Raw genomic sequence first — 22316 nt, 5'->3', positions numbered from 1 at the left:
GCCCATAGGTGGCACTGTGACACTGCCACAGTAACACTAGGCATGTGCTGACAAGTCCTGCGAAGTAAACACAGCAACAACAAACATTTAGACATGTTCAACGTCGTGTACAGCAGGCCCGTTAGCAAGTTAGAATCCGAGGACTTTACTAACAACCATAACAAAACCAAGCATGAACGTAACACCAGAGGGCGCCATCTTTGTTTTTATCTATGAGAGTGTGGTGTAGGCGAGTTACAGAGAGAGGCGAAGCTACAAAGAAAGGACGTGGCTCACTTGTACACACAGAAACAATAACCCAGCGTTTTGAAATTTATCCAGTCCGGGACCCGTTTTCAAGAATGATCGTTTACAGATTCCCAAAACATCAGCCCAGATGGGCAGCCTAAACGGCAAATTACTTTTGCAGATACACCTAATCTCATTTCCATATGGATGGGTCCTCAGACAAGTTGTGGAATCGGATGGAGGAACTGTTGAACAGAAATTAAAACACAAGAACCTGCAAACTGAATAGTCACTAATACTCAAAATTCATAACCGAGAAGGGGAAATATTAGAACAAGGAGTGCAAACAAAACAGGAAGGGTGGGACAGAGTGAGCAAAAGGACCAGATCATAGGAAATAGGAACTAAGATTTACACTGAGAAACACTTGACTGAAGAATACACCAAAAAAAACGCTAAACGATTTATCTGAGACTCTAAATACATACCATAATAAAGATACAGTTCATTACAAAATGACAGTTTTGATATGACTTGTTGATTATTCGGTTTCTAATGTGTTTCAAAGGACAAAACTTTGAGCTAAAGTTGTTGTCTTTTTGTTTCTAACCCGCTGACAAGTGTTTCTCTCTCCGCCACCTACAAGAGCCCACGAGTATCTATGCACAGCAGGCAGAGCGGGTCCCATAATGCAGACAGGGATCCACTTCAGCCTATTTCTCTCACTCTCATCGTCAGCTGAATGGAAAGGGGTGAAAAAGGCATGATTTTTGTCAAGAAACTAATGCAAATGAACCTCATCACAGCTTTACGGATGCGCACAAAATAGGTGGTCAATGGTAAAACTTTATTGTGCAAAATGCAGCCTCAAATCTTGTAATTGTCATAACATTCTGCTTTAACAACTCTTATTTTTGCCTGTAGCTTATTTGCTCCAAATCCCAGTTATTAGGTCAACATTCAGCATTAAATGGTTGACACCTCAATGTTCTTCTTAATGACAAAACTAGAGCCACCAGTTGCAATCGTGGAACAATTTGAGAAGCATAGAATTAATATAAATCTTAACTAGTGCAGTAAATATCTTACTTGCAGAAGAAAACACTTTTGATATCCTCATTCAGTATAAATCTGGAGTAGTTGATCGTGAAGGCTAAAGCTAACAGCTAACCAAGAGGGACCAAGACAAAAACTGACTTCTGCCCCCTTAAAACTTGTCCAAGCACCATAGTGGGTTGTGTGAATGGTATTTCAACTTTTGTCAGATTTTAAATTTATAAAGAAGCCAGTGGTGGTTTAGACAGGAAGTGGAGGTAGGAGGCGGAAAAAAAAGCAGCACATGAAATGTCTTTCTGGTCAGAATTAGGCGCTGTACACATAATTCAATAAGCATTACCTTAATTTGCTATAATATTTGTGCTTTTGTTTTACACACTTTATTTTCATAAAAGACAGTTACTCTGACTGGAAAAGCTTCACATGCTCCGTGCTCCATACAGGATGATCATTACCTTTGTAAAACGATCATCTTTAGCTTCTATGTAAATAAGCCTCCAATTCAAACATACGGATGGATAATTGTTTGTAAGCAAGCTGTTAGCTGTGCCATCCTGGATCATCTAATCTGGTTTGATGCTAAATAGAAATGCAGATAAGATATAAACTGCTCATAATCTTTTAACAGAACCTCTCTATAAAAAAAAATACCTAAACTTTCCCTTTAAGTGTATGCCACACAAAAAAAAAATGTTGCAGTGAATTTGTTTCATACACGGGCAGCATACTAATGCAGACAGCCTGCAAGTTTGCAGATCGTAGAACAGCAGAATATGAAATTTACTGACGGTGCATACACTTCAGTGTAAAAATCCCAAATCTCTTCTTGAGGGAACGATTCAGGGCAGAACACGATTGCCTGAAGGCTTCTGGTCAAGCTTCCTTGTTCTCGAGGTGAAAGACAAATTAACAAAAGGGGGGGGGGTAGCGTGCCAGAAAAAGGTGAGATAGGATGAAAGATGGATTCTGAACCAGAGAAGGAATGTTTCAAGGATGTAAAGAGGGTGATTGTGAGGAAAAAGCTCCCATTTGAAGTAATTTATAGGGTAAACCCAGCCAAAAAAAGAAAAAAAAAACAGCCCAGGGCTTCATTATGGCTTGTTTCTTCCTGCTCTTAAATGCAATCGGTGATGCTAGATACTTAAAGTATTAAATATAACTGAGCGATTCGATAAAATTTCCCGTTTAGCGCAGTTTAACTCATCCAGTCTGTCCTCGTTTCAGCCGCGTCCCTTCTTCCTCACCGCTTCGTCACCGTCCGGCGCGGCAGCCCCGCAGCAAAGAGCGGCCAGATCCGGCCCGGAGATCGTCTGGAGGCCGTGGAAGGCCGCTCGGTGGTGACTCTGCCTCATCGAGAGCTCGCTCAGATTCTCCGCAGGGCAGGAAACACTCTCCGGCTAACCATCGTGCCCCGGCCCAGCACCCGTAAGCGCACAGAAACACACACACACACACCCGCCTGCAGAACGAGAACATACAGCCGGGCTCCGAGCCTCTGATCTAACCAGAATATTCATTCGTCTCAGATGCTTCAAATAACGCAGAACCTGCCGACCATGATCATGGTCACAGAAGCAGAAAGGGTCAGAGATCACGCCCAAAGGTAAGGACTACCATTCCCTCATGACTTCCATCCTTCCAGCATGATGGGAATAATCACGGCTCCTTTTCATCCTCTCTTCCTTTGCCGCCCAGCGTGACTCCAGGTATTACAGCGTGGACCTAGATCGGGGGCCTTCAGGCTTTGGCTTCAGCCTCCGAGGGGGAAGTGAGTACAACATGGGCCTCTATGTCCTGGGACTGATGGAGGGGGGTCCTGCGTCACGGAGCCAAAAGATACAGGTACGATGTTTGCACAGTGTCAGTCCTTTCGCTCTTACTGAGGCCCCCGGCAGAGGTGTGTAATAAGTCCTAAAGTACATTAAACTGATTTTGCAGCAGCACTGAAAATTTTAAATTTGACTAAATTCATTCAGCAGGCAAAAATAAAATTAGCTCTCGTTATTATTTTCTCCTCTACTGATTCTTATAGGATAAATCTAAACCAAAAATCTTAATGAGTAATCAGTGACATAATAGAGACCCATTTCTTTTAGACACACTCCAAAAGTGAAAAGTAAGAGAACATGGTATACAAGTGGGGCGGAAATGTGCTGTACTTCCCGTCGGTAAATGACTGCAAAGAAAGCAGCGTTTGCCCATATCTACAGTCGGAGCAATAATTAAAAATCTTTAAAGAAACTCGAACTCTCATAAATAAAGACTGGGTGATTTTGGCATCACACGTAGTAAGGAGGTCATGGAGGTAAAGTCTAACTAAAGAAAAGAGGAATCTTTTTGGTCACCAATGTCAACTCTCTGGGAGACACAACCTAAACATTCCCTAAACACTCCTCGGGCTTTTTAACTCTGTGCTTTCAGTCAGAGGAGACTAAGAACTCTTCCCCATTATAAAGTATGGTGGAGGATGTGTGATGCTGAGGAGCGGATTCTCCTCTAAAGACTTCCTAGGCTGCACAGCACCATGAAATCTTTGTGATATCAGGCCATTTTACGTAAATAGAAATCTGAAAAACTGAAAACGGGGAATCACTGGGTCTTTTAGCAGGACAATGACTCAAAAATATGCCCAAATCAACGCAGAAATGTTTTTTACAAGGAATGGAAATGTCTGAAATGTGAATTTTAACATGGAATTTACTTTCCACACTGAATACTGGTACGTAAATTAAAGGCTGGATTTGATTAAATTTTTTAGTTAGGGTTTTAAATACGAAAATATATTGTATCGTATATTGTAATATTATATTGCATTTTAATGTCCTTGTTCTTATATTATTATCTGTTTTTCTATTGTCTGTAGCACTTTGAAATTCGTTGTAAATGTAAAGAGCATTACAAATAAAATCTATTCTTATTATTTAAGACTTTTTTGGAATGGGTTTATATTTGCTATAGTATGCGCTAATTAATAAGAGTGAGTTTAAAAAATTAAATTTCGACAGTTTTTGAAGCTTCATATATGCGCTCACTGGAGGCTGATTCCCTGAAACCCTAAATTTGACTCCATAACAGTGGTTGCCAAAGTTGGGGTGATGCGAGCAACAAGGCAGGAGTCTTGAAAATATCTCCAGAAATCCTATAAAATGATTGCCAACAGAACATTTTTTTGTTGTTTTAAACATCACAAGAGATTGGACATAAGCAACATATGTTAAACAGTTTGCAAAAAAAAGCTACTGTGCACACTGAAAAGTTTGCAAATGTTCTGTAAGATAAAAGAACTGACGAGTCAGAGTCTATTTATAGTAAAATCCACCTGTATATTATATTCGGTACATATCCAGCTGTAAATTTAGTTCACAATAAAAGTTATCTATAAATTATACTCATAGGACAAATCTATCAGTAAAATTGTGTTTATAATAGTATCCATTTCTATATTTATTCAGTAAAAACCCATGTCCTGTACTTATGGAACCATTGTTTATCCTGCACTTGCTGCTATTGCACTTCTGGTTAGACCTAAACTGCATTTTGTTGCCTTGTACCTGTACCTGTGTAATGACAATAAAGTTGAATCTAATCTAAAATATAAGGAGCAAACCTGTGGTAACATTTTGGTAAAATATGACAGGATTATTTTTGAAAACTCTGGTGCCACCGTGAGGGGGTCGTGGGTGATATGCCCACTTTCCTTTGTTTCTCCTTCTGCGGGTGAAACCTAAAGTGATGCTGTGATGCTGTGGCTGCAGGTGAGCGACCAGCTTGTGGAGATCAACGGAGACAGTACGACCGGGATGACCCACAGCCAGGCCGTGGAGATGATCCGCCGAGGAGGCCACCGAATCCACCTGGTCCTCAAGAGGGGCAACGGCTACGTGCCTGATTATGGTAAGACGCACACTTTGGTAATTTTCCAAGATAAAAGCGCCAGCATTCAGCATTTCAGGTACATGACTAAAAAGAAATATGTTAAATGACGAGAAACTTTATGTGATACGTATGTCTTTCGGGTGCTATTTCCTCAATTCCTCTCTTTTTTTCCCAAAAATAACTAACTAAAATACTTTTTTTCCACTTTTTCATTCTCTCCTCCACCTTTCTGATGTCTTCCACGTTTGAATTCATAATTTTTCTGCTTCATTAAAACCTTCCCCTTCTGGTAACATTTCCACACCACCTTCTCCCTGTGCATGTGGCCCGCCTTGGTTCTCCATTTTATTCCTCTTTTCAAACGCCCCTCTGTGTCCACTCTTTTCTTTTCTTTGACTCAGTGGAGCTCTCCAGTTTGTCTCTATGTATGACCAACTCCAAGCTAGGCGAGCCTTGCTTCTATGTCATTGGACGGACAGAGAATACGCGGTTGGTAATGGTTCCTGTTAGTTCTCCCATTTTCTGCCTCTCTACTTCTCTTTAAATGCTCATCACTGCTGTCTGAACTTAGTGGAAGATAGCATGAAGTGTACGTTTGGACTTCCTCACTGGAAGATTTTGAGATCAATTAGTGATGTAGGTTTGTGCAACATTATGTTTCTTCCCAATTTGCCTCTAAGCAGAATGCTTCGGCTTCATAATCTGTGAGTATACAAAGGTATTAACTGCATAATCTCAGAGCACGCTGATGATTAAATACATGTTGTAAGGCTAATTAATGGTGCACTACAATTAAGAAGTAGACATTTTTACTCAAGCTGACCTAAAGAGCTGTAAAACACTTATGCTATGAGCTCTTTTCCACGTTGCCACATTAATGCCACAGAGTTCAATGTATTTTGTCGGGATTGTGTAATTAGTGCATAACTGTGAAATGGAAGAAAAGAGAGACATTAGTTATTTTATTTTTTCTAAGGAAAGGTTTTAAAATACGTTTGTATTCAGCCACAATTGTCTGTAGAATTACCTTTTGCTGCAATTTACACCAGCTTCCCAAATGTAGAAAGTGATTTTTTTTCCTACCTTTTTTAAAAATAGCTCAAGCTCTAACTTATTTTAAGCCTTTGCCACAGTTAGGTTTCGGGCTGGACTTTGAATAGGCCATTCTGACAAATAGCTGTGCTTGGATCTAAACCTTTGATTGTAGCTCTACTTGTATGTTTAGGGTCATATTGCTGCTGGAAGGTGAACCTCCATTCTAGTCTCTAGTCTTTTCCAGCCACTAAAGGTTTTATTCCAGGGTTGTCCTGTATTTAGCCACATTGCTGTTAAGCATGGCCAGCTTCCCTTTCTGGGAAGAAGTAACCACCATGTTTTAAAGCGCCAATGGTGATTTTCAGTGTTAGCTTTCTGCCACATGTAGCATTTTACCTGTGGGTCAGAAAGTCAATTCCTTGTGACCAGAGCATCTTCTCCCACATTTGTCCCTCTGTTTGTAGCAAACTTTAAATGACTTTTTACAACAGATTTACATGCAAATACAAAACAGACTGCACAAAGGACTCTAACATACATTTTGGAGTTCTTAACATTAAAGGTGTCTATACTGTATGTTGATACATTGTGTGAAAACCTTTTTCACATGCTGAATTTTTTAATTTTTTTTACTACAATAAACAGTAATGATGAAATTAAGGATTAACAAATAAGAAAAATATTTTAATGGATCTTTTTTATGGCACTCTCCATGTCACTCTCCTATAAAAACCAGATTTGTGGACGACCCATTTAATTGTTGGACAAAACTAATTTTATCTTTGGACAATAGCTTGAACAGGGCTCAGTGAGATGTCCAAAGCTTGGGATCATGTTTTATAGCCTGACCCTGCTTTTAGGCAAGGCAATTTGATTTTTAAAGCACTTTTCAGTAACAAGATGATTGAAAGTGCTGTACATGAACAAAAAAAAAAAGAAAAGAAAGAAAGGCATTAGAGAGACAGAGGGAAACATTACAGAGGAGAATACACTGCATTGGAAGAGTAGCAGCAGGTCAGATACAGCTTTAGACAAGTTGGACCACAAACTTCAACATTAACATTTAAAGGTTTTTAACCTTGATTTAAAGGAACTCAGGCTTTCTGCACTTTTACGGTCCTCTGGGAGTTTGTTCCAGATAAGTGGAGCATAAAGACTAAATGCTGCTTGTCCGTGTCTGGCCCTGGTTCTACAGAGTAGGCTGGAGCCAGAAGACCTGAGTGGTCTGGAGGGTTGATACACTGATAACAAGTCTATGATGTATTTAGGTGCTAAGCCATTCAGGGATTTGTAAACTAACAGAAGTATTTTAAAGGTTATTCTCTGAGATACAGGGAGCCAGTGTAAGGACTTTAGAACTGGGGTGATGTGCTCTACTTTCTTATTCTTAGTGAGGACGCCGGCAGCAGCGTTCTGGATCAGCTGCAGCTGTCTGATCCACTTTTTTTTAGGCAGACCTGTGAAAACACCGTTGCAGTAATCAATTCTACTAAAAATAAATGCATGGATTAGTTTAAACACCAACATCACCATATTTCTGATCTGCCAGGTGTGTCATTGATCCTTGGGATGCAGTTTAATATTTTTTTATCAAACTTCAAATCACACAGAGGTGGACTCTGCTTAGAAATTAGGAGACTTCTAAAGGCATTTTCTTCTACTGGACTTTGTTCAGAGGGTGTAGGAGTAAACGGGACTCGATTCAAATGAAAGCCACACCTTCAGATTAGCCTTTTTTCTGGAAATAAATAAAATAAAAAAATGTCGTAATATATATATATATATAGTTATCCTTCCCTTTCACAGTTATGCACTACTTTGTCTTGTACCTTTCAATAAAACCCCAAATTAAAAATGAAAAGGACAAAATGGAAACAATCCATGAATCCCGCAAGAGACTGTAGACGACATAAATCCTTCAGCCAAAGATTTTAGGTTGTTGTTTTTTTTCTGTCACTTATCTGCCGACTCATTTCGTTTTCTCTCCCTCTTTCCTCCTCACCTGTCCAGCCCGTGAGCACAGAATCACCTCCCCCTCCCTCCTGTACAACCCCAAAGAGCAGAGTGTGGCTGCAGTAAACTCCGCCGGAAGGAGGGGGCGTCGCTCCAAGCAGAAGAGGAGGAGCAGATCAGTCGGAGACGCGGGGGAGAATGGGACGGGAAGGAGCAGAGGACGGAGCAGAAGAAGAAGAAGGGGCTCAGTAGGAGGAGAACGCTTACGGAGCCCCATCTCCGAGCGGCGGGAGAGGTCCCGGGAGGATAAGGAGAGGAACAGGAAAAGGAGATCTCAGAGTTTACCAAGAGATATTATCAGGGAATATGATTATGGTCATGATGATGAGACAGTAAGTAGTAGAAGAAGAGACAAGGAAAGAGGGAGGAGCACACAGAGAGGGAGAGAAAGCAGGAGTCAGGAGAGGAGGAGGAGGACAGAGAGGCAGGAGGAGGAGGAGGAGCTTGAGGCATCTGCTGCGGAGCAGTGGCAGGAGGAAAGACTGCAGGAACTGGAGGGAAGAGTGGACTTGCTAGAGAGTGAAGGAGATGACGATGTTTTCCTACCTATTCCAAGCCCGATCCATAGACTTCCCAGACCCAAGGAAAACTGGGGTGCGAGAACCGATGAGAACTGGGACATGGCCGCAGAGTACAGGGGCCTAAGGAGGGGCGAGGAGCAGGAGAGGTTCCAGGGTGAGGCTCCGGGAGCCGAGCCGGATGAGGACGGGGAAAGCTACGACGCAGAGTCGGTGAACTCTGAGAGGCCTTTACCAGGCGTCGCCGTGGTAGATCCAGCGTTGCAGAAGGAGCCCTTCTCCTTCCTTACCTCCGCGCAGTCCGCAGACCAGCTGTGGGAGGCCGAGTCAGAGTCTGGGGACAGTCAGTCTGATGTCAGCCTGTCAGCCGCCAGCATTTCAGGCCATTCTGTGGCCGCCGGGAAGCTGCCGGGCCCGTGGCTTGTGCCGGCTCCGCGCAGGCTGGTTCAGTTCGTAGATGATAAACACGGGACAGGGCAGAGGGGAAGAAAAAGCGCTCTCTCCTGATTCTTATTCGGGAACAAATCCCACAGCATTTAAATCACCCCCCCCCCCCCGCGCCAGATCCTGTTTCCCCACCTCGACTTATTTTCTGCAACTAGCAGCAACCTTTTCTGAGTCACTTTAACACAGTAGAGCTCGTATTCTTTGTGCCTTTCTGCAGCTGATGTCTGGGTGATGTTACGTCACATTTCAGCTTCCAGCCCCCCCTCCCCCCCCCCCACATGGTAAATGTATTTCCAGGGCGCTGTAGCATATTCAGTTCAAAACCTTACTTTGATTAGCCACTCAGGCGCTTCACTGGCTTCTCTGTGAGTGTCCGCTCTCGATAACGGCAAAGACTTTTACCTCATGAAGAAACTGAGCAATAAAAACGCCGCGACTGTCCCAGACTATCAGCCGTCCATATGCACTCCACTGCATCTGTGTGACATGTCTGTACAGAAAGTCTTACTGTGTGTGTGTGCGTGTGGAGCCCCCTCCCCCCTTTTATTTTTGAAGTTTCTGTATTCTGTAAATATCTGTAAAGAAATAAGTCAAGAGTTTATTGTAAATATAACTAGAGATGCCCTGATTTGTATACCTTTATCGAAAAAGTCATGATAAGTCTATATATTTAAATATATTTACCGGACAAATGTGTACGTTACAAATAAGCGGTAACAGATCGTTTTTATTGTTGTGCGATGATGTGAAAATCGGTACATACCTTTTGTAAACATACAGTGCCTTACAAAAGTATTCGCATCCCATAAACTTTTTTCTTTTTTAACATTTTGTCACATTACGACCTCAAAATGTGGTGCATTATACATCTGGACTTTATGTGACCAACAGAATGTCTTAAAAAAAAAAAGAATATATATATACATATATATATATATATATATATATATATATATATATATATATATATATATATATATATATATATAATCCTGAAAATTGTGGCATGCTTTTGTATTCATCGCCTTTGCTGCAATTACAGCTGCACGTTATCTAGAGGCTGAAATATTTTCGTCAGATTGCTCAAGCTCAGCCAGATCGAATGGAGACCTCATGTGAACGTCCAATTATTAAGACTTCTCTCTGATTCTCGAAGGGGTCTGTACCTTGACGAGGTCATTCTGATGCATAAATGCTTTAATAAAAAAAAAAAATCCTTATCTGGCTAAACGTTTGGGTTGTTTTTCTGCTGGAAGGTTAAAGTCGAAACCAGATTCAAGCACTTTTTTTCTTTTACAGCATCCAACTGTTTTTTTCCTCCAGGATTGCCTTGCATCTTGCTTCCTCCTTTCTCCCGTCAGCTGTGACTCTGGAGAAGAGCTTTGCCACAGCCTGATGCTGCCGCCACCATGTTTCACACTGGGCACGGTGTGTTCGCGGTGATGTTAGGTTTCTGTCACGCGTAGCACTTTATATGTAGGCCATACAGTTCGATCCTGGTTCCATCTTCTGCCAAATGTTGGGCATGGCTCTGACATGACTTGTTGCAAACTGCAAACAGAATTTGTTATGGCTTTGCTTCTACAATAGCATTCTCCTTGCTACTCCTACATCAAGGCCAAATGTGTGGAGTGTGTTATGAATAGCTGTAATTCTCCCACCTGAGTTGTGGATCCCTGCATCTCCTCCAAAGTTACCTTAGCTGCTGCCCTCCCCTCCAGGCCTGTCAGTTTAGGTGGACTTCTACGTCTTGGTAGATTTGCGTTGGTCTGCATAATGTCCAATAAATGGCGATATTTGTTAACATTAGTGAGTTCTGCGATAAGATGAAATGACTTTTGATTAAACAAGACTAAATTTGTTTTGTTTTTTTGCACAGATCTGAGGGAAAAAAATAGTATTGCATTTATCTAGCTAGCAAATACTGATTGTAATCCCAGGAGTTTAGAATCTTAATGCAATGGTGCAGAGACATCTTGCGCAACCCTATTTTGAAGTGTTGCTATTCTTTTAGACCCTAACCTTGCTTGAAACCTTTCCCTGACCTGTCTGCTGTGTTCCTCGGACTTCTTGGCGCTGGTTGTTCACTGATGTTCTCTTAAAAATGTTGGTTTATACCAAAATGGAATTACAGTTGCAGAAAATGGAGAAAAGAGTGTATCCCTTTCTGTGGTGGTTTCTGTTCATCCATAAGTTATATGAACAAGTTTTCTAATTATTCTTTTGTGAGAAAAGTCAACTGGAAGCAGACCACCTCTGCTTTGTGTTGAGAAAAGGAAGATCCGGCTGTGTTTGCTGTCAGTCACGAAGTCCCCACTTAGGGAGCGCTTAAAGTTGCCCTGCATCTTTGCTTTTTTTTTTTTAACCTTAAATATCTACCTTTAAGTGAAAACAACTGGAAAACTGGAGGGGGTTGCCCAGGGCATCATTCTTATAGGAACTGCCGCTGATCTTTTTCCTTACAGTTCCCAGTTAGGTGCTACTTGTCGTTGGTCTGTAAACCTAAATCCCAATAAGAGCAACTGAATTTTGTTGTGAAACAGGGGTTGCCCAAGTTCACTCCCCGAGAGCTACCATCCTGCAACTTATGGATCCATCCCTGCTCCAGCGTGGCTGAATCGAGCGGCTGTATTCCCAAATCAACCGGCCATTCAGCTCCACACAGGCCTGGTGAGAAGCTAATGGGGTCGGAGCAGGAATGCAGCTAAAAGTTGCCGGATAGTAGCTTTCAGGGACCGGATCCTGTAGTTATGTGACAAAATCTGAAGGGGTTGAGGGGCGTGAGAACTTTTGCAAGGCACTGTAAATATGTATTACACAATGACAGGTATCTGTTCCTATTTATTAATGTGCAATGATGTGAAAACCCCACCTTTCGTGAACACACAGACATATAGCGCCTGTCGTAATCTTAAATGAATGTTTTGTAAGATGCTGCTTGAGTGCTGTCTCAGACGTGTTGCACCCCTACTTAAACCCTTAGCAAAGGATGCCAAAAGATACGCACCGGGCGTGCGTATTTCCAGTACTGTTATCATTGTGTATGTGGGGTCAGAAAAAAAACAAAAAAAAACAACCTAAAAACAAATATCTAGATTCCTGAGAGTGCTGTGCGCATCGTGCCACGTACAGTTGCCTTGGTAACAAACCACTTTATCCTAACCACTGATTTCTCTTACTGTGAAAATCTTTTGCTTGAAGGTGTCTAATACTACGGATGGGTTTGGCGTTGAGGAATTTCAGCCATGCTTAAAAAAAAACACAAAAAAAAACAACTACAACAATACTAAAGGAAAATCTGCAGAATCTGAGCTCTGAGATGGTGAAACAGCCAATAATTTTCTGTTGCTCTCTCTCTCTCTCTCTCTCTCTTTTTTTAATAATCTGTTAGGGATACTGTGAGATGTTATTTTTCTATTTAAAGATATGACAGTTTTCCTTTTATATACTCAGGGTTTCTGACACTTTGCTCTAGATAAGCCATTAGGACGAGAAGCTACAGAGTGACTCTGACACACTATCTGCATTATTTAGACGTCAAAGCAATATTGTGTTGCTTCTTCGCATTAAAAGACACAGACTGTTAATATTACCCGGCGTCCCCCAAAGATAAAAAAAATCAACTTACCTGGTGTTTCCAGTCCATTTGTTTGCATTGCAGCGCTGCAAATGACAAAACAACCATGTTCAATTATCCAACCAATGATCACGCTATGTAGCTTTGCCTATTTTATGTTTATTGATCTTGTTCGTTTTTTGTTTTTTTAAATCAATTTAAAACGGGTGGGATTGTTTGGCTGAACTGTAAAGTGCAAATAAAGTGCAGAAGCAATTTTATGCATTGGCTCTGATGTCTGTGTATTATTCCTGTTTTTGGGAGCCTCGGTAATAGACAGCAGATGGCAGCAGAAATGCACTACAGCATGTTTGGACAGAAGATGGGATTTAGACTGGATTGTTTGCTTGGTTTATTGTTACTGCGACAAGATTAGAAGAAGAAGGAAAAAAAAGTCATATCCTGCAGATTGGACACATTTAAGGTTGTGGGGTTAAATCTGATAATTTTATAGTTATGAAATCTGCTTTTTCCACATGAAGAATCTCAGGTTAGTTTTTTTTCTCCCTTTTTTCCCCACTGTGTAGCAGGTGAAATGACTGCGTTTCAGTTCACATATGAGCTCTAAAAATACCATCGCTCCGAGGCCTGGTTTTCTCCAGTCGTCTCCTAAAAGCCACAACCTGCTGTTCAAGTCAGCAGCTCAGGCGCGAAATGACACGTTTGAAAACACAGAGAAGGGAAGCATCGTTTTCCCTCATCATGATAATGAGCGACAGTACATTAAAAGCAACCCCCTGAAATCAAGCCTCGGACTTTGGATCGTGGAGAAATATTCAGCGCAATTAGAGCAGCAGCTGATTGTGTTGTTCTCCCACCTGTCCTCGCTGGATTTACTCACTCCACGGAGCAAAGCTGCAAAGGCTTGACGGGAGAGTCGAACGGGCCTTTCAAAATAAAACACACAAACTCGTGGAAAGCGTTAACTCAATGTTGCATTCCCTTTACCTCGGAAATCCAATGTTGAGGCTGGGAATATGGTTAAAACCGAGTGAAAAGCGTTCCAGTCGAGGCAGGCGGAGAAGTCGGGATTAAAAAACAACAACAATAATATGCATCATTTCAGCTTTTAACTTTTTGTTTTCTCTATTTTATCTTCATAGCAGGTACACCTGGTCTGACGTTCTGTTAACTGTGACATCATCCAGGGGAGACAGATCACCCGCTATTACCATCTAATGTAGAACAGATTACTGGATCAATGTGTGCTTCTGTGCTTTTTTGTCTCTCTTATTGTGTCTCTTCTCTGTCTTCTGTAACAACCAGTCGGTCGAGGCAGATGACCGTTCATGCTGAGCCCGGTTCTGGTTCTGCCGGAAGTTTTTCCTTCCTGCTAATGGGGAGTTTTCCTCTCCACTGTCGCTTCATGCTTGCTCAGTATGAGGGATTGCAGCAAAGCCATGTACAATGCAGACGACTCTCCCTGTAGCTCTACGCTTCTCCAGGAGTGAATGCTGCTTGTCGGGACTTTGATGCAATCAACTGGTTTCCTTATATAGGAAATGTTTGACCAATCTGTATAATATGATTGAATTTGACTTTGTAAAGTGCCTCGGGATGACATGTTTCATGAATTGGCGCTATATAAATAAAATTTAATTGAATTAATAATAATAATTAATAATAATAATAATAAAAACTATATGGCGACGGTCAGGAAATCTGTTGTTTTGTCCATTGTACCTCTTATAAACGTCCTTTAAAGTTATACTTTCCACATGCAAACACCTCTTTTAATTTGTTTGGTTCACAGTTGTAGCCGCTAGATTTATTTTAGACGCACTCTTATGTGTCTTTTAAATTAAACATGTTTTTATCACATCTTGACGAGAGGAGCTGCCATATTGGACCCTACAATCAGCCTTAAAAAAATCATCAGACTTTCTGAGGAGAAAGTCCGACTATAGCGGCCGCTATGGTTGATTTTTCCGATCGGATGCTGGGAGTTCCGACTCCAAATGGAATGCAACATTCCCAACTTGGTAGAAGTTGGGGTTAACGTGTGAATTTGGGAGAATCACGTCTTGGTCTTGAATCGACTTAATAAAAATCAAATATGGCGCAGCACTACGTGTGACATTTCGTGTGAAAAGCAATCCACCAATCCCGTAGTGTTCCCACCATGATCATCTCCCTAAAACGGCCTGACCAAAGGAATGTACTTCACCAGACCCCTGAAGGTGTGCTGTGGTTGCCCAGCCAGTTGACAGATCCTTTAAGTCCAGTAAATTGCACGCTGGGACCTCCATGGGTTGGACTTGCTTGTCCAACACATCCTGCAGCTGCTAGACTGAATTGATATACTGAGGATGCATGAGGTTAAAAAAAAAGCACCTCAAATTCTTTTCTCTGCTCTGTAAGCCATTCCTGGGTCTTTATTTCCTTAGTCTTCTTCTTTGCTTTGCAGCTAAACACACCATCCTGCTGAACGTGGAATACTTTCCATTAAATGGTGCACGGTTTGAAACAATGCTGAGGTTGGTGGTATGTTTCATAGCACACATGGATCACAGGGCCCAAGGTTTCACTGCAGAACATCGCCTAAACCATTAAAGTGCCTCTTCCCGCAGCGCGTCCTGGTGATAACATCAATATCAATTATTATTTATTGTTAGTATTTATTTCTATTCTTTTTTTATTCTGTCATAAATAGCGATTCGTGCTAGTTTGACAGCAAGTATTTTATTGTGAAAGTTTCTTCCGGAGATTATTTGGATCTTATGTGGAGACTTGACGGAGATGCGCTCCGGAGGAGGAGAAGCCAAACGCGTTTTTTCCCCCCGCTGCTGATGAGACGCGCAAAGCAGCGAAACCTCTCTGGCTCCTCGCCTGCTGAGAGGAAAACCATCAGCTCATCTTCACAGACCGAGGACCTGACAAGCAGCTGAAGATCACATAAGTAAGAAAAGCGGCTTGGTAAACTGTTTAGACGCCTTTTTATAGGAGGTTCGGAGGCTGCAATCACAGAAGTGCAGATTTAGGATTTTTTTTTTGGACACTGTGCCGTGAAATTTGTCCTGGTAGTTTTATTTTTTTATTTTTATTTTTTTAAAGCAGCAACTTGTGTGTTAATGCTTAATCTGGAGGGAAAGTGGAGAAAAAGCCCAGAGACGCGCACTTTGGGATCTTAATAGAAAAACAACGGGATGTAGCGTTTTTTTCTTTTTTGTTGTTTTCTTTTTACATTTTTTTTTCTCGGACCTTGGGGGGAGAGGATCTGGACTCCGAGGATGAACTTCTCCATCCAACTCTGCGTACTTTTTGCGCTTTGAAGACATTTTTAAATCATGGGTTGAAAGCGGAGAAGATGTTCTGCGGGGACCCTCAACGTGGGAGGGAGCCGAAATTTCTCTGTTATGTAATGATTGACAGCGACTGATAAGAAATCAGTAAACCACAACTGGCATCACCTCCCCCATCCCCTTCCCCTGTCTGTCCAGGAAGTGTGCTTTTTATTGACGAATATAACTGAGTAAAAACTGGTACTATCGATTTTTAAAGTTATTAATAGGGATGTGCCATCGTTGATGGTGTAACTTGATGATCTTGCTCGCCTGTTCTCTCTTTTAGATCTGTCAATTAGGGCAAAGAAACTTTCAGAGATCTTCAGAAAGCCTTGATAGTCATTAGTCACCCTTGTGTCTCCCTCTATCTGCCAATCTCTCTCTCTCTCTCTGTGTTTTTCATGTTCTCCCAGTAAATTGTGAATCATGATGTCTCAAGCTCTTGACTATCCCCAAGACGATGTCAAAATGACTTTGACTTCAGGAGACCAGACTATCGCCAGTGTCCTGAGCTTCATTTTGAGCTTTAAACCCTCTTCATGGCGTGACGTGTTATAATGCAAATTTGTACCCCCATCCTAAGGGAAATGTAGTCATTTTGAAACTCTCTATCCCTTCACCTTTGTGACTTTCTGTTTCTGAACACCAAAGGTCTATAGTTAAACTTCAGCAGAGACTTTCTTGGTCCCTCCCTCCCCCCAACTCATCAGGGCTGGTGGGGAGGGTGGATCTTGGGCCCTGCGGCGGGGTTGAAACTCCAGCTAGTGGTCGTACCCAAAGAGGAAGGCCTCCCACCATGGAGTCCAACCCGGAGAGCCCCAACCGGGCCGTGGAGTACCTACTGGAGCTCAACAACATCATTGAGAGCCAGGCCAAGCTCCTAGAGACGCAGCGCAGGCGCATTGAGGAGCTTGAGGGCCAGCTGGACCGGGTCAGCCAGGAAAACCAGGACCTGAGGCTGGAGCGCGGTCCGCAGGGGTCGGACGCGCCGGAGCAGAACCACAACCACAGCCAGCCCCTGTCCCTTCCGGTTCAGCAAGGCGTCGGCGGCGTCGGCGGCGTCGGCGCCGCCTCAACACCTCAGGTTACATCTGGGTCAGCCACGACTCCAGGGCCCAGCAGGGAGAGGAGGAGCCATGCCAGACTGACGCGAGGCCTCTCCTGCGGTTCCTCCAACATGGACCGGGACCGTCTGGAACGCACCGACAGCACAGACACCAACGCCAGCTCCGGCGCTCGCAGAAAGTAAGTTCGCCAAACACACGCGGGCCTCATTTTGTCACCTCCGTAAGAGCAGTCTGACTTAGATGGCTGACCGCGGTCTCCACAACATCTCCGCTCTGACAGAACATTTATGTGGTAAGCCCTCATACTTGACAGGCTGAGAAAAGCAGCAACCTTTCCTGTCGTTAGTGATGATCCTCACATTAAGGGTCTGAGTCTCAGAGGGGGCATTTTAACGGCACCGTTTCAAAGTCTACATGTCACGTTAGGATTGTGGCTAAGCTGTCCAGGGAAAGCTGCCCGCAGAAATACACAGTAGAATGATGTCTAACATAATTGTGTGTGTAGGTGTGAACAGTATTTTGTTGAGGAAAAGTTCAGCAAGGAAATCTGTGGGTCTTTTTTTGACTTCCTGCCCACCCTCCTCCCAAAAAAAAGCCTCAACTATAAGAAAAACATGTCGCTAAAACAGTATTTACCTCTTTAATCCAAAGTTTGAGATTGTTGGAATAATAGATGATAATAGAAAATCGCCACCTTGTTTATTAAGGCTTGATTGCAGCTGCGGCATTCAGATGCTGGAGTGAGAATCAGGTCTAAACAACGACAACAAGCCCCCCCCCCCAAACCCCAACCCGTGGATTCATCCTGCCTCGAATGATCAGGCTGGTGGGATGCGGTGGTTTGGAAGATATCGAGTATATTTTCAAAAGCCACATCCTATCAGAGCATTGTTGCTGAGCGTGTTAAACTCTTTATGACCACAGTGTTCCTTTACTCTGATGTCTGCGTCCAGCGGTATAATTCACAAAGATAAATGTGTTTTCAAACATGATCAGTATAGGCCAACAGCCACCAGATTTAATTTAACAGGGCACCTTTGGGATGTGGTGGAAAGGGAGACATGCACCCGACAAAACCTCATTATATACGTGAAATCAGAGTAATGTTTCTGTCCCTTTGTTGAATTTATGCCACCAACAAAAAAGGCAGTTATGAAGGCAACAGGGCATCAAATCTAGTACTAGCAAAGGTGTACCCAAAAACTGGCCAGTGAGTGTATGTTTGTATACCACACAACAGCGGCCATATTTATTGGCACAACTATTTTCTAAGGTTGCTATGTCAGAGAACTGGGATAATGTTAGAGGATTGATTTAGTCCCTGGAAACTCTAGGTCCAGGGTGTCCAAAGTGCGTTTGTGGCCCCTGGATCGAGTTTGTGCGTCCCCCAAGTGCAGTTCAAGAATAATTTACTCCTTCAGCACAGGTGTTTGATGCAGAGTTTTTTTTTTATTTTTAATTATGGAAAATTAGTACAGACAAGTTTAAATCTTTTTACACTTGACAATGTGGGCTACGATACAAAATATTTGTCTTTTAATAACCAATCTTTTTACATTCCCTTTAATTTCATGGTAAATAGGACTACATCTGTCAAATGGCTTTTACTCAAATGCAGACTTTGGTGCACCAAAATCTGCTTCTAATTTACTTATTAAAGTTGGCAAAATACAGCAACCGTCTTCAAAGAAAGACCGACCCAAATCCTGTTCTTATTGCTATAAATAGACCGGGGGGAGAAAAATTCAATTTCAATTGAGCCCAAAAGAATATGCAAACTGGATGTCAACGTTTTAATGAGGCAAATGTGCAAAGCTCTTTTCAAGTTTGGGATCTACAATGATTTACACATCCTTTTCCAACAGGAAATCTCAATAGTTTGTTTTATTAAAATATTGCATGATCATATTTTGTGGAACAGGTGAAAAAAAGCACAACATAATATTTTGGTAATTGTAGTTTTTTCTCTTTTTTATAATAAATATTATTCAATTTTGACCCATGTAACGTAAAGTCCGGACACCCCTACTTTATTGAACTGTTCATTTATCCGAGATCATTTTCCTGCTGAGAGGCCCAATGATGACCCATTTTCTGGAAGTAATCACTCATTTTTATTTATAATGTTCCTGAAGTTTGAGTAGCTCATGAAGCTATGAAATGCTATTTAACAAGGTCCCCAGGACCTTGTTAAATAGCATTTTAACAATACCAAATTGTTCTTTGGTAAAAAAAACAAGCCCAGAGCATCACAAGTTCTCCACCAGATTTAAGAGTGGGCGTGAAGAGGGTTTTCAACATAATCATCTTTTTTTCACATCAGATCCAATAGGGTGTTTGTTGCTGAATATCATCTGACCAAAGCACTCACACGGTTATTGATAAAGAAAATCTCTCAGATTTACGTTTGTGATATTAGGACAGAAATAGCTTTGTTTGGGCATTGTTCCAAAGACAAGACAATGCCTATAGATAGCACATATTGTTTTTTATGGAAACACAACGTGTAGATCTATGAATGTTCCTCTTTATATGCTTATATAAGATCATCCAGACTTCAGCTGGATCCTCTGGACTGAATGTTCTTTGTTTCTTTGTGATCCATTTCTTAGTTTAATTTAGGATTATTCTTCCTTTGAAAGACATAATGATGACCCATTTTAAGTTTTCTGCCAAAATCCACATGCTGTTTATGTAAAAAGCCTTGGGGTCCGTTCTTCGTACGTTGCTTAAAAACATCCAAGATCAATGACACATCCAAGATGATTTCATCCGGCTAATCCTGATCCGGCTAATTGGGTTCTTCAAACACACCTGTTGTTTATGATTAGTATGGCTGGATTGAGTTATACGAGATAACTGCGCGTTCATGCGTTTGTTTAAAAGGGGAAATGTATCGATAGTAGAAACATTGATCAGCAGCGCTGCTATTGGCTGTTCAGCATGGCCAAAGAATGGCCACAGTTTTTCTCCCAAGCAGAACACAAGCTTTTAATAGAAGGTTTAATGGACAAGTAACACCTCAAAGTCTGCTAAAGCCAGGAGAGAGGGCTGGCAAAAAGCAGCAGACAAATTACATGCATAAGTGCTGTCCATGTTAGATGTTTCTATCACTTTCTACAGTATTAATTTTTTCATTTTAATAATTTCATATTTACTTTGTTATTTTATATCAGAGCCTACACGGACCCACTAGAACATGGGAACAAGTAAAAGTGAAATACAAGAATATTCTACAAAATGGTAGACTTTAATTATTATACTGTATTTTAAAAGCCACTTGTTATGGCAACAGATCCAATATCGTTGTCGTTCCTTAGACACTGAACGTAAAGGACACGTGCAAACCGGGAATTTTAACAAAAAAAAATGTTATCTATAAAAAATGAAGTTCTTCCTTTTCCAAGTCATCCACACGGTAAAACTGTATTGCTCCGTGTCTAGATAATCCATCCATAGTTTTTTTTTCTAATACAATATACGGCTCGACAGGAAGCAAGCCTTTCAAAGTAAAACTAAACTTCACAATAAAATGGCCTGAACAATCAGTCTTACTGAATATGATAAAAAATAAATGACTTCTATTTATGGCTCTAACACAACGTTTTCCTCTTTAAAAGTCATTGTTAAATGATGTTTGTCTGTTTATAACAGCCACCAAAAGTAATCTCTCTACAATTACACTGTCGCGCTGCGCTAAAGGATCCTGTCTATTGCGCAATACGCGATTAATTCGAAAAGCTCTGAGTATTATTCTTGCACCTTCTGCAACAGGTTGCAGTCGTAAAAATGGACATGGCTACGACAGACTTCCCTATCTCCTCCGCTTATAAGCTGCGATCTAATCCTGTTACATGAAATAAGCCTGCTCTCGAGCAGGTTTTAAGCTTGCACACATGTTGCTATGACAGCAAGTCCAGGATGAGTTTCAAAGAACCAAACGATCCAAGATCATGCCAAATCGTCAACAATCAAATCCAGCTAACTGAGTTAGCGACGTACGAAGAACAGACCCCAGGTCTTTTGAAGAGTTCTTGTTGCCACACGATCTAACAAGGTTCCCATGCCCTTTGGAAGAGAAACTCAGCCCACAGCATCACAGATCCTCCACCATACTCAATAGCAGACAATAGCAGACTCTCCACACCACCTGCAGTGTTTGTTGCCAAGAAACTCATTCGTATGGTGCGTTCACACTAAACGTGAATGTTTCAAGCCAAGCGACAGATTTACATGATATCGCTATGCACACGCGCACCACAAAGTGATGTGATGCTAAACAAAGCCACAGAGGCAATTCTAGCGACCGCAAAACATGGCAATTTTGGCATTAAAGCGAAGCCCAGAGCGACACGACACCTACAATGGAACGTTTGTGTCATGTCGGTCCCAACAACCCAATCAGGAACTAGTGTGGGTGTGACGTGGGGTGAAGGACTGCAGCGGAGATGAAGTAGTTTTCATTCAACGTGGAAGAAAAGCTGATAGTGGTGGTCTGCGGTCGGCCTGAGTTGTATGGCTCAACCAATTATTTCTACCGAGACAAGTCCAGAATGGCCTGGAGAAAAGTGAGTGAGGAGGCTGGAGTGGCAGGGAAGTGAAAGCGTCACTAGATAGAGCCATTGTAGTACGTATACCCACAGCAGGGAGTGGTGCAGTAACGCTGCCACAGAAATAAAAACAGAAGCAGGAAGAAGAGAGCAAGGTGAAAACAACAAATGCAGGAGAGATTAAAAAAAAGGCGTTTGTGTGGACAGTCGGCAAGGCGGTTCACGTAAACACAGCAGAGGTACAAAATGTAGCAATAAATTGAAAAGTGTCTGAGACACAACCTCAACGGCGAAGTTGGCTGATGTTGTTTATGTTAGCGCATGCGTATTAAAGCAGAGTAGAGTTTTACGTTGGCTCACATTTGCAGTTTGTAGATAGGGGTGTCAAGATGGAGGGGGGTTCAAACTTTTTTCAATATCGGGGCCCCTATTCTATATTCTATTCTCTTTTTATCTGTGTTTCAATGGTACTTGTTGTTTTGTTTCCTTACTCTTTTGTTTACATTATAGTGTGTTTTGTGTGTATATATTTATTATTATGCATTTGTTTTTTTGTGGAGCACTTTGTTCAGGTTTTATTTTGTTTTTAAAGTGCTCTAGAAATAAGATGGTATGGTCTGTCTAGG

The 22316-nt window shown here is 41.8% G+C and overlaps 2 protein-coding genes across 6 annotated transcripts in view; both read left to right on the top strand.

Moving 5' to 3' along the window:
- LOC105935207 (membrane-associated guanylate kinase, WW and PDZ domain-containing protein 3) overlaps nt 1-9953 on the top strand; it is a 92080-nt gene extending 82127 nt beyond the window's left edge. For 3 of the 5 annotated variants that reach the window (XM_021323110.2, XM_036140788.1, XM_036140796.1), the window contains 5 exons: nt 2509-2709; nt 2811-2887; nt 2980-3126; nt 5040-5178; nt 8206-9953. In XM_021323110.2, coding sequence (XP_021178785.2) covers nt 2509-2709; nt 2811-2887; nt 2980-3126; nt 5040-5178; nt 8206-9233 — 1592 coding nt within the window. In that variant the 3' untranslated portion in view covers nt 9234-9953. Of the gene's footprint in view, nt 1-2508; nt 2710-2810; nt 2888-2979; nt 3127-5039; nt 5179-5561; nt 5666-8205 lie in introns of all 5 variants that reach the window. The other 2 variants (XM_036140801.1, XM_036140807.1) reach the window with 2 other exon arrangements.
- A 7199-nt stretch (nt 9954-17152) lies between these two features.
- Nucleotides 17153-22316, top strand: part of iqsec2b (IQ motif and Sec7 domain ArfGEF 2b) — a 37837-nt gene continuing 32673 nt past the window's right edge. Inside the window, 1 exon segment of the mRNA XM_036140815.1 lies at nt 17153-17318. Coding sequence (XP_035996708.1) covers nt 17251-17318 — 68 coding nt within the window. The 5' untranslated portion in view covers nt 17153-17250.

The sequence above is a fragment of the Fundulus heteroclitus genome, chromosome 1 (genome assembly GCF_011125445.2).
Source record: "Fundulus heteroclitus isolate FHET01 chromosome 1, MU-UCD_Fhet_4.1, whole genome shotgun sequence".
NCBI lineage: Eukaryota > Metazoa > Chordata > Actinopteri > Cyprinodontiformes > Fundulidae > Fundulus > Fundulus heteroclitus.
Note: the sequence above shows the minus strand (reverse complement) of the source record. Positions and strands in the feature narration are given on the sequence as shown.